We start from the raw sequence: 12,382 nt of genomic DNA, 5'->3' as shown, positions 1-12,382 counted from the left end.
ACCAATCAACGTCATTGGGGGAAATCCTTTATATATACGTATTTTTCCGAACCGACTCGTTTACTCGAAACCCCCAATGGTTAAAACCGGAATGATTCAACCCGCTGAACGGCTCTCAAAAATTGCATTCCTTCATACCGAGCGGTTTGTGTTTTGAAGTAAAAGAAAAAGAATTTAGATTATCATTTTTTCGATCGTCTGTAGAGCGATAATTTTGCCCTTCGGATTTTTTATCTCATAAACGTGGGTTGGAAAAGTAATCGAAAAAAAATAATATAGGATCTGGCAGATCCCGCCCTTTATAAATTTCCGTATGAGAATTTTTTTTCATCTATCCTTCTTTGGCGGAGAGAGGGGATGAGGGGATGAGGGGTAAAAAAAAAAACGATATCAGCGGCTGTTGAAGAAAAGTTAAGGACTGCCGAGATATTCAATTTTGAAAGCGCTAAGAGCGAAGCGTTCGGAACGCAACGGATGAGTCGGGACGCCCGCGCGCCGCCTGGCCGCCCGGCCGGCTGACGAGTAACGACTTCTTCCACTTCTCGCCCGTCTCCCCAACCGTCGACCGACACTACTTGCGTTCATACCTCATAAGATTCTGGCTGTATTAAAACGCTTCGTGAATCTTTTTTTGTTTTTTTTTTTTCGAACTTGCGCTTCTCAATCGCAAAGAATTTATAAAAAAACTGATGATTCTCATTTCAGGATAATAAAAAAAGAAGAAAAAAAAAAAGAACTAAATAAGAAAATATAGTCTGAATTGCTGGGAGGGTAAATTTCATTAAAATCGTGTGATATTTTTCTTCTTGGTTGCTTTGGTCAATTTTCTAGTGATTAATAGAACTCCGGTCTTTTTATATAGAACTAATGGAATAGCGCGTATAATGGAGAGTGGATGGGGTGCGGCTTTTGTACATCGATTCTGGCAACAAATTGTGTTAATTACAAATCACACACGATGATCTTGCGGTAATCACGTCGTTAGGCTGTTTGTCCCATAGATATTTCCAAGACTTTGTCGTCTCGAATCCATACGGGTTGTTATCGAATATACGTGTAGGTACGTAAGTTACGTAGGTACGTACCTATACACGTCGAACGCCAAAGCAGCTCGGCGGTGATTAGAACTGATTGCGCGACGTGAGAAATTGGCGTCGTTAAGATCACCCGATGGGCGATGTGGCGGCAACCGGGATCTCCAAACAATAGACTACAAGTTACACATAGCCAGGGTCACTGACGCATTCGGTTCCGTATACGATATACCTATATATACTTATCGGGGATACAATGAATAAGAAAATTTTCTATTCGGTAGTACGGTGTTTCTGGTTTATATCACAGCGTTATTCGCTACGTAGCAGGTGAACGAGCGTAAATTAGAGATTCAAATTAAAATTTTTCACTACAGAAATATAACCTAGGTACACAAATACGTACACCCGTGTCAAACACCTACACAAGCGAAATAATTGGACCAAAATATTTGTTGAAATATTCGCCGGGAAATTTACGACCGAATTTTTACCCCCAGCTTCCATCCCACATTTTCCCCCTCTAAATAATTGAACCATTTTCTCCCCTGACCCGAATAACAAGTCGGCCGCAAACACCGCGCTAAATGGATATATTTACATATCTTGTTGCATATCGAACGAGAAATTTTTTTTCTGTTTTTTTTTTTTTTTTTTTGAATCTACAAACGAACCGAACGTTTCCCCAATTTTTTTTTTTTTTTTTTTCGGATTTTCGTACCGTTGATAAACCGATGTGGATTTTGGTACCCACGTATCCCTTTTCCTATTAACTTCTCATGGGTACCTATATCCAAACAGCATATTCAGGTATGCAACGTTTTTCGAAAATTTGAAAATAAAAATAGAATCTTGATTGAAAAAATGTGAAATAATGCGATATTTTTTGTTTTTTTTCTATCAGTGGATCGTGTGATTGGTGAACTGTGTACATTTAATTTGGATCATTTTCAATGGTAGAAAAAATGTAAAGAAACAAAAAATTCATCGACCTTTTTGAGTTTTGAGGTAAATTTTTCGAAATATTCCGCCTCGTATCCGCGAAACTTCGTTATCGCATGAATGAGATAAAATAATCCAACTCGAGAAATGATTTTTCTCATTGAAATTTATCGGTAAATTATCAAATCGTACATGTATAGCAACCGTATGAATTAACGGCTGTTACCTCGCGCGTGCGGTCTCTTAAGCCGTAGAATATCAAAGAGCAAAAATTCCACGAACTAGCTACAGCGCATACGCGTAGGTATAGGTATATACGTGGGTAACTTCAGCGTATAAACTTCGTGAATAAACTTTGCGGATTTTAGATTTAAATAATGCAACGTCTAAAACTCTATGAACTTCATATGCATAGCGAACTGTAACCGAGAGCCGCTGCTTTTCCATAGCGACCATGAAATTCCGCTACACGGTATCGCGACGGTACCAGCTGCAGACGTATAAGTGTCGGATTGTATGTATACCCAGCAGGTATTATCCAAGCCAGGCGTTGCAGCAGATAAATTCATGCGAAATTTTTTCAGGAATTTTACCAGCGAATAATCAGCTGCGGTTCGGGTGAATCAGACCACCGAATGGTCAGAGGCGGTAATTTTGCCCATCACTAGCCCACGGTTCGATGTTCCCACAATTGATCAGTCGGGCGTTACTTGTTTAAGAATTTGAAGAAGAAAAAAATTAAGCTGATAAAAAAAAATTTCAACACGGACAATTATTTGAGAAGGGCTGAAAATCGCGTGGATTGAATATTGCACACGCGTTACTAGTTTTTCAATTACTATAAATATTTTGTTGCCAGTTTTTTTCTGTTGCTTTTCGATTAAAACTCTCTCAGAAACGCCATCCGTGAATTTTTCATTCATACGATGATAAAAAATATGCCGATTTTTTTTGGTTTGTAAATTTAATACGTACTCCTTTTGTCTCGAAGGATATTGGAATGAACGAACGTCGAAATATGAGATGATATTTTTATTTTTCATCTTCATCGTATTTTCCGGTACGTAGATCGTATGAATAAATATATTCGTGCGATGACAGTAAATAACGTTTTTTTTTCAGTTTCCGTCCCTAACGGTTGGTTTACAATCCGCGTTTTTTTTTTCTTACCTCCGAGCCTTCGATATTTTATTGCATATCTAAAGCTCCGTCCTTCCTCTCCCCACCGGATCAAGTATCGGTGGGGTTAGCAAAAAAATACCCACAGTGAGAACACGCTTAGGAAGAAATCTGTGTGTAAAATATATCACCAGCTACCCGAGTAGGGTATTAGCAATTTCCAATAAAACAAAATTTCTGGTTAGAAGAAAATTTGCCCGCCTATCTTCACTCGCACCGTGACTCCTATGTGCGGTGAAAATCTGAGAGACCATCATTTTTGAAAACGAGATTATGAGAAAACAGAAAAAGCTCGTGAAAATCTACATGATTAAAGGTGTCGAGTTGAACGCATCGACTGTAGATTTACGTGGATGGTAATAGTTATCGAATTATTTATCTGTTTTATTTTTTTCGATTAAACTATTTCCACGGCGTTTCGAAACCGGACTCTTCCCACCCTCGACCATTTCGTTTCCTATTCCGCGCGAGTATATTGTTGTAATTTCTTTTCGGGTGATTTCTTTCTTTCTCTTTCTCATTTCTCCAGATTCTCTTGTTTTCTTTTCCGTTGAGTTGCTTCGCTGAGCATCGACAAACCGAACCTTGGACTTTAGCAGTTACCATAAAATGCTCGTTGCATGCACGAGAATAAGAATAGTTCCAGTATAGCTTTTACAGAGTTTTAAAACAACGATCACAATACGCGCAGAAACTCCGCCGTGAAATGTGACGTTTCCAGAATTACACCTGCACCGCGGCACGGAGGACGGAGACTATTCTCTCTGGGGTGTAAGGCGGTGTAGTCGAATATAATGAAAATAGTGAATAAGAAAAAAACAACGCGCTCTTTTTGCCCGCACAAAAAAGCACGAAACTGTGGCGCACGATATAAAAGTATTGTGGGTTCCGTACACCGTGCGGTATAACAACGGCGACTGGAAATAGAAAAAAAAATATCCCCGTACAAGGGGGTACGGTGGGTCCTCACGTAAGTCGCGAGACGTGAAAAGCGACATCCATAAGTCACAGTACTCGACTCTACTAAACATTTCGTCGGGTGAGAAACAAGACCCCATTTCTTAAGCTTCGGTTCACGTTTCTTCAGACGAATACTTCACTCTATTCCTCTGGCGGTCCCTCGTCGTGACAAAATACAGAGGGAACAAAAAAAAAAAGAATAGGGAAAATGAATAAAACGAAATAAAATAAACCAATGAAAAAAAAGCTGAATAAACAAAACAGAAAAGAAACGCTTTTTTTCTCGTTATATATGTTCATCCACTACTGCGCTACGGAGACCCCCTCCGACTCATTGCAAAAGCTGCAGAGTTTTATTCACGTTATTGTACTCGCGTAATAACTCAAAGGGTTTTAAAGGGAGACGAATTTCCTTTTGTTTTTCTTATTCAATTTCTTTTTTTTCATTCTGTCATTGTTATTATCATGAGTATTTTTTGTCCCTCTGGCTTTTCAATGCGGGTAAGCGTAGCTAGGCACCCCTGACAATAAGTGTCGCGTTGGAAATATTTTTATTATACACCGAGTTCTTTGGATTAAGAGAAAAACAAAAAACCAAGTGAAAATAATAATAATGATGGTAAGAAAATGTAATTATGAAAATACGAGACTTTTTTTCGTTGGTTTTTCCGTCGGAGAAAATAAACTTATAGGTAGAGATGTTATTTGACAATTTAGATTAAAAAAATTGCTTGTTTTCCCTGTAACACTTTGACTAAAAATGTTGACCGGACGTATAATGAATTTTTGAAAAAAATAAAATTGACTAGCTTTCGTATTTTTTAAATTGCATTCCTACCTATACGTGTAAATTTTTGAATTAAATTTATCGGAAAAAAATTCAGGATTTATCACGTACAGTTTAGAAACTTCGATAAATTTGAACTACCTATTTCCAAAGCTTTCTAACTGGAATACTAAGTTTTTCAAAAACAAAAAAAAAAAAATGTCCCACAAGATTGCCAACAAATAATTAAAAGGACGAGTTCGATTCGGAAGAAAAAATGAAAAACTTCAATCTTTCTCACCGAGTTCGCGTTGTACGCACAATATATACGTTTAAGCAACTTTTCTTTTAAAACTCTGCGCAGGCTATTCGGAGGTAAAATTTTTTCTTCTACTTTTTGTTCAATACCATCTTTCTCTTCTTTTTTTCTCAAGGCTTGATACGACATAGGACGGTGATTAAGTATAATTATAGGGATGCTTGTAAAATCCAATATGATCGACGTATATGTAGTCAGCTGAATGAAGCAAAAAGAAAATAAACCGAATCAACGATTTCAAAGATTCCAAATGAAATGTAAAATGTACACGAAGTTTTAGACCAAAATTATGAAGATCCGTGTATTCATTCATGCCTTCGTTTGTACACGGTACAGATAAAGTTAGGTTTATTTATCTCAGGACGTGCGATATTACTAGTCCGCCGAATTTTATACCGTGAACGTCAGCAGGGCATTTTTCGTTTCTCTCATTGCACCCATTCATGCACGAGTTTTTCGTCTAAAAACTGCGGGGGCGATGAAAACTATTCACATATATTATCATCGTTCTCCTTACCATCATATAACCCCGCCATTTCATAAAACTGGCTTTGAAATCTCCGTTATTTTTCATTTTTCATACTTCTTTCATTTTCTTTTTCTCATCTTTTTTCTCTTTGGTGTCTTTGATAAGGACTTTTCAAGGGTAGTTTGGGTATCAGGATGAGGATACTCTTGAGAAGGGTATTTAGAATAAAGCAATTTTATCTTTGCGGCTTACGTACGCCGCTGTGGCGGTGATATGGTATGTCTGTATACGTATATACGTATACGTACGATATGAAGGGGATGACGGGGGGGGGCAGCGGGGGCTGTAACCCATACGTGCTTGAAATAGTAAAAATGCAACAATAATAAATTTAGAATTCTAGGAATAACTCTGTGCGGCTTGAGATAGAGGAAAAAGATATAGAGGGTGAAATATTTCCGCGTAATTTACAACCACCGTAAAAACGCCGACGCGGTCTAGTCGCTCGGCGAATACGTAATGCACAGCGATAGCTGCCTCTGGATGTCTCACAGTTGCTATTAGCTCCCCCAGGGACCATTCAAGTGCGAAAGGATTCGGGGGAATAACCGACCTATTATGGTAGCTAACTTAAAGAGATCATTGGCGAATCACCCCTCCGGATGGGAGAAAGAAAAAGGAAGAAGAACACCATATCCAAGGATCGATGGGATACGGAACGAATTTTTTATTCGACTGAAAATTTAGAAAGATTTTGAAATTAGTTCTGTCTGGAATTCGGAATTCGAGATGAAATTTCAGAGTCTTTTGATTTTCGGCGAAGTTACTTCTACTTGAATTGGGAAGTAGAAGATGAAACCCGAATAGTTTTGAATCTGAAGACTTTCATTCGCGCGATTTTTTATCGAATTATTTTAACTAAGCTCAAGAAGCCATTCGGAGTAAACTTTTGATCCCGATAGTCCTCACTTTTCCTGAATTTCGGCTTCAGTTTGAATAAAGAATCTTGCGTATGAGGTATATAAGTCGGAAGTACAGCGCGAAAGGTATAATAAAGTTGAATTTCGGCAATAGAAAAAGAAAAGAGGAAGAAAAAAGGGAGGACGAAGGAGGAAAAAAAATTTACGTATCTTGGAGAGCTACAAGAAGCTCTGCTCTTTCAGGGGTTGAGGGCAAGTAGGTATGGTATAAGGTGGGTAGGTACGTTATGTGATAGTATATATAGTACAGAAGCTGAGAAGAGATTTCCTTCTCTCATTCGTTAAATGGGAAATCGCGCGCGAGTGGCAAAGAGGAAATAAGCCATCAGGGATGGGGGAAAAAAAGGAGAGTAAGAATCCCCGGAGGTTGGGAGGGAGAAGGAGGGCGGTGCGGGGTGAAAAAAATATGAGGATGAAGCCGACGAAGGAGAAGAGTATGTGAAAAAAGGTATAAAAAAAGATTAGCATAAAATAAAAAAGATATTATTTCATAACTGGAATTTCATGCGGGAGCGCGTAACTCGCGCTCGCTCCACGACGACGATACGGCGAAGCTTTCTAACGACAGATACGAAAAATATCGTCGCAAATATATTCGCACGGAAATCTAATTAGCATACATTTTTAATGGGGATTTCAACGCGCGAGGCGATGTTCTGTTTACTCGTCCGTATCGTGACGGGGTGATCAAGAGACGAAAAAAAAACTGAATGAAAATCTTCATCCGATAATTGTTACCGATCGATATCCGATACAACGGTCTTCAAAATTCGGGTTAATTTACCCCGAGCTAATATAATAAACCGGAATACCGCGTGTACCGTGTGGCGGCAGAGATTATTTGAGCCGAGGATTGAAAATTACCGTACCATATACCCTAATACGAGTTGCAGCTGCGTAATAATTATATTTGCACTCGATTTCCCGTGCAAATTGGAAGAAGCTTATGGGTCCTTGAATCCTCGATCATTCGTTGCCTCGTGCTCGTTGCCCCTCAGGAAAACTCGTGTAATTTTCCGGCGGTAATAATTACACACCGGTACTTACTCCCCGGTACTAAATTTTGGATTTCCAATTTCGCGATAAGGAACATTCCGGGGGGATGGATGACGCGAAAAATTTATGACGACCCTACGTACGCACCTATCCACGTTTCACGTGAATCCAAAGTGACAGTCGAAGCTGGATATTGCCTAAATTTGGTTCGGTAAATAAATTCTAGATAAAAATAAAAAGGAAATGAAGATTTCTTTGAAAGTTTATCCGCCAATCATTCGAACCTGTTTCCACAGGATATTTATAGATACGTATCTACATACGTACGTGTATGCTTCAACGAATCCCAACCGTATCGGTTCGCCGTATACAAAAATCCACGTACGTAAGGGTGTGGTTGAGCACACGCACGGCAGTTGTCATGCATGAATTTATCGTAAATTTACGCCGTACCCTTCGCCTTTCCATCGAAAAACCCTTTCCGATCTCTTCTCACTGGAAAACTGTGTACATACCTATCCAGATATCTGCGTATGTACCGCCGAATGAAACGCGCGTGTATGTGAAACACGTATTCCAAATCACGTTCAGCTCCTGCAACAATCTAAAAAACGAAACAATCGTAATTCTGGCTTTTCGATGTCGAGTGTACGGGGCTGGTTTATATCCATATTTATACATGAACGTGCGCGTGCGAATGTGTGTAAATTACCTGTACAGGTAACGTTGCGAGCGGATATTGAGCGCGAACGAATTCTGTGATCTTAACCGAAGACCCTTTACCTCCAGCTGCGATATCTTACAACTTTGTTAATTGAAAATCTCTAGGTTTTCAGACCTTTGACTACCCGAGCGAACGGCTCCTTAACGAGAGAATGCGGTCGAGAGTCTTTTAACCGCGAAAAAACTTTTTTTGCATCAACATTCGCAGCGAAGCGCAATTTCGCCGCCATTGATTTGCGAAACCTGTGCGAACCTCGAAGATCCTCGCTTCCCAATAGTTTCACGAACCGATCGGTTGGAAATCCACAAATTTCCTTGCAACTGATTTTCCAAAAGAAACCAAACTTCTTTTCACCCTCATTTTTCTCCCCGTAATCGGGACGAACCGAAAATTGCGAGGAGTGCTTTTTTTCTGCGCGAAAAAAGCGTACGGGTGCGCAGTGTACGCTCACTCAGTCAGCGAAGCAATAGGCAGAGACGTGGAGGAGGAGCGGCTATTTGTTGGCTAAAAGGTTCAAAAGCTCGGCACACTTTATGAAATATGTAATAGTAGCTCAATTCAACGAGGTTCGGAACCGGCCGAGGGTGAAAAAAAATTCTACGCCCCAGTTGCCGAATCCGCTTCTGCAATTTACCACTTACGCCGTTAACATGTACCCGTACAAACGAAGAGCGTACACATACACGTACACGCGTATACGCGTGTACGGAAATATTTTTTTCCCCGCACAACCTACGAACCTCGAATTTTGATATTCGGTGATGAAATAAATGTACGAGCGATTATTATTTCGCCGAAAAAATTGCGTCTACTGCACGCGCTTTCCTCTCTCTACTTGTCACGGATCAAAAACTCGATCGATCGAAAACTATATTAATTTTATCCTCGGTCTTTTTGATTTTCAGGCGTACGTCGACCTCGTCAAGGCATGGGGTTGGAAAAGCTTCACGATAATCTACGAGAACAACGAAGGTTTGGTCAGACTCCAAGAGCTTCTGAAGGCACATGGACCGAGCGAGTTTCCAATCGCCGTCAGACAACTCGGAGAAAGCTCGGACTACAGGTGAGCATTTGATTTTTGGTCTATCTTTTATTTTTCGCAAAGACAAAACCGAGTCGAATGAGGAAAAGAATATCAAATTCATTCTACGTACGACCCGTAGGTTGAACCGGGTACCCGCGTTTAATTTTCTGAAAAAAAAAGTTCTTTTTTTTCCCCCTTCAAAGATTTCAGTTAATTCGGGTTCACAATGGCCCGCGAGATAAGCGGAGAAACCCTACGGAGTTGTTCCACCTTGAAGTATCCTACGTACACGTTGTAGCACCGCAATGTTCTCGCTTGAATTTATGTAGCTCTAAGCTCCGATGTAAAAGCTTGCGCCGGTACAATACTTACCCTCTCGCGTAGATACACGGGGAACTGAACTCCCCGAGTCTCGGTTGCTTTCCCCCCGGGGAACGGTATAGATCTGCGATATCTTCCGAAATAAGACAAGATAGGAAAATGAAAAAAAAAGACTTCAGACATCATTCTGGATTTAAATTTCTTTTTTTTTTTTTCCCCTCTTCCCATGGTTTCCTCAAGCACCCCGTTCTGCCCCACCTTCCCCTGTATACCGACGACGCAAAAGATGCAAAGGAATGATGAAAGTACGTATCGAACTTTTCTTATTTTTTTTGTTCATGGCGCGACTGAAACTCCGTCATTTTTGGCACCGGGAGATGAGGGGGCCCCCGTCGATGTGTATTAATAATAAATATTCCGCGGACTCGGCGCGCCGAATACAAATCGCAGGTATATATAATAATCCGATCCCGCGTTGAACTCCACGTGTATCGATTTTCGGCAAGAAAGATGTAGCCGAATTTCGTGCTCGGCTTGGCTTGACTCGACTTGACTTCTCTCCGTCAGTTTGACGAAACTTGGTCGGGGCTCGGAGAGCCGTGACGTATAACAGGGCGAGGAGTCGGGAGGAAAATAGCGAGGAGGGGCGGCGGAGAGGGGGGAAGGAAGGGGCGACGGTGAGATTATAACGTACTTACGTGATTGGAATATTTTTCACGGAGATGGACGTGGGATAAGGAAATTCAAAGGTAAATGGCAAGAGCCCGGGACCTCGTTATCCCGGATGCGGAGAGAGAGAAAAAAAATTGTACCGAGAATATTGGCGATAGAAAATTTTTTTTTTAATCACCCATTAAACAATCTCGATATTCGGCTCGTACCCGGAGAGAATAATTAATCATCGGATGTGCTTATCTTTGTTTTCTATCTTCTTCCGAAGTTGCTGACTGGCGCAATCGTACGGGTATATACACTTGTTACCGCAGGGTAGACGAGCCATGTATATGTTATATAGATTTCTGGTAAATCCGAGGACAATCTTTGAGGGAATCCATTCATGTAGATGAACTTTGAACCTTGCCTCCGATGTCCCGCGGTCGAACAGATCAGAGGAAGAAACGCTCCGCAGGTGGTCCGCGCCGTAGTCCTTAGCTTGACGGATAAGATCACGACTGACGCATACACACGTACACCCGCCGTTCACAGGTATTTATCGATTATCACCTGTCCCAAGATTTTCGAAGAAACTCACCGACCTCCGGACCCTCGTCATCGTCGCTATTTCGATCGGGGGGTTCTTATAACTTGCTTTTACTCGTTTCAAATTTCAACCAGACGGAGTGACCGAACGATTCTTTCATTCAACTCGACCAAACTTCTTTTCTTTATTACTGAAAAAAATTTACCGAAAATAATATCATCTCACGGTCTTTGTACAATAAATTCGAGCGAAGTATAAAATAATAAAATTACGATAACCAGATGAGAGATTCGAGTGTCTGTAGCGTTGTCTCGGAATAATAATATCGTTATTGAATAATATCGCCGTAAATTAGGCGAAAAATGCTATTCGATTTTATCTGATTTACATGAATATTTTCAATTCACTAATTGTACCGAAAATTCTATCGCGGTTAGTTATCATTGATCAGATAAATTATCGTCTATAAAAAAAGTAAAATACATATGGGAAATTTTAGAAAGAAAGTCAAGAAGGTAGATGACCAAGTCTCGTTTTACCTGAAATGAAATCTGGAGAAAGCCGTTGAGAGGTGAACGGAGGCGGCGAAGAAAAAAAAGAATCATCAAAACTGAATAAAAATCTCTCTACCACGAGGAATGCAGAAAATCCGTTGCCAAGTTCTCGAGCAAATGTGTGTTTGTGTGTGTGTAGGTAAGTAGCTGCATAAAGTAAATTTCAAGCTAACAAATGAGCAAGTCAAGTCCTATGGAAAAGTACACTCGCGCTAGTTGGTATACGCGTTTAACCTGCAGCTTTCAGTGCGGCAGTGCAACTCCTCTCAGGTAATTATAATATCCCGTCGGCTACACAATATCCCCGCTATTCCAACTGCCGCGTACGTACGTCGCTACGTGCACACGTTTCCATATACAGGGAAAAACGTTTTCATGGTGAACAAAATGAACGGAATAATAACGATGATAATGATGATAAGATCCAAAAAAGACAATTACAACCAACCCCCGGAGGTTATTTCCCCTTAGGCGTGTGGCGTGGAGGTACGTAAACGCCGTGCGTTTCGCGGCGTTCGCGTTGCAGTCGGCGACGTTATTATACGCATTTCTACGGGCATGGAAACTGGCTGGCTGACATTTTGATAACGAGTAGGTATCAGGGTATGTATACGTGTGTATAATAACTGTGTAAACGTCGTATACTACCAGCTACTATCCCGCCGCAGCTGTTTTCGTGCAGAATCATGAGGCGAGCGGAAATTTTATCCTGTTTTTCGCTGCAGGGGTGTACGTTCGGTACAAGGTTACTGCTCCACTCATCTTCGGAGAGATAAATGAAAAGTGTAGCCACCCGAAACCGAGGGAGCTGTATAGATATTGTTATATATATATATATATATACAAGCTGGCATTATATATCAAGTCGCAATTTATTTGGAAAATTTATTGAACCGTATTAAAGTTCGCAGAT

General features: G+C 40.5%; 1 protein-coding gene across 8 annotated transcripts in view; it reads left to right on the top strand.

Annotated features, from left to right (window-relative positions):
- Positions 1-12,382, top strand: part of LOC105690594 (glutamate receptor ionotropic, kainate 2) — a 150,419-nt gene that overhangs the window by 109,116 nt on the left and 28,921 nt on the right. For all 8 annotated transcript variants that reach the window (XM_048656459.1, XM_048656455.1, XM_048656456.1 and 5 more), the window contains one exon: positions 9,275-9,432. In XM_048656459.1, coding sequence (XP_048512416.1) covers positions 9,275-9,432 — 158 coding nt within the window. The remainder of the gene's footprint in view (positions 1-9,274; positions 9,433-12,382) is intronic.

Source organism: Athalia rosae, chromosome 6 (assembly GCF_917208135.1).
Source record: "Athalia rosae chromosome 6, iyAthRosa1.1, whole genome shotgun sequence".
NCBI lineage: Eukaryota > Metazoa > Arthropoda > Insecta > Hymenoptera > Athaliidae > Athalia > Athalia rosae.
Note: the sequence above shows the minus strand (reverse complement) of the source record. Positions and strands in the feature narration are given on the sequence as shown.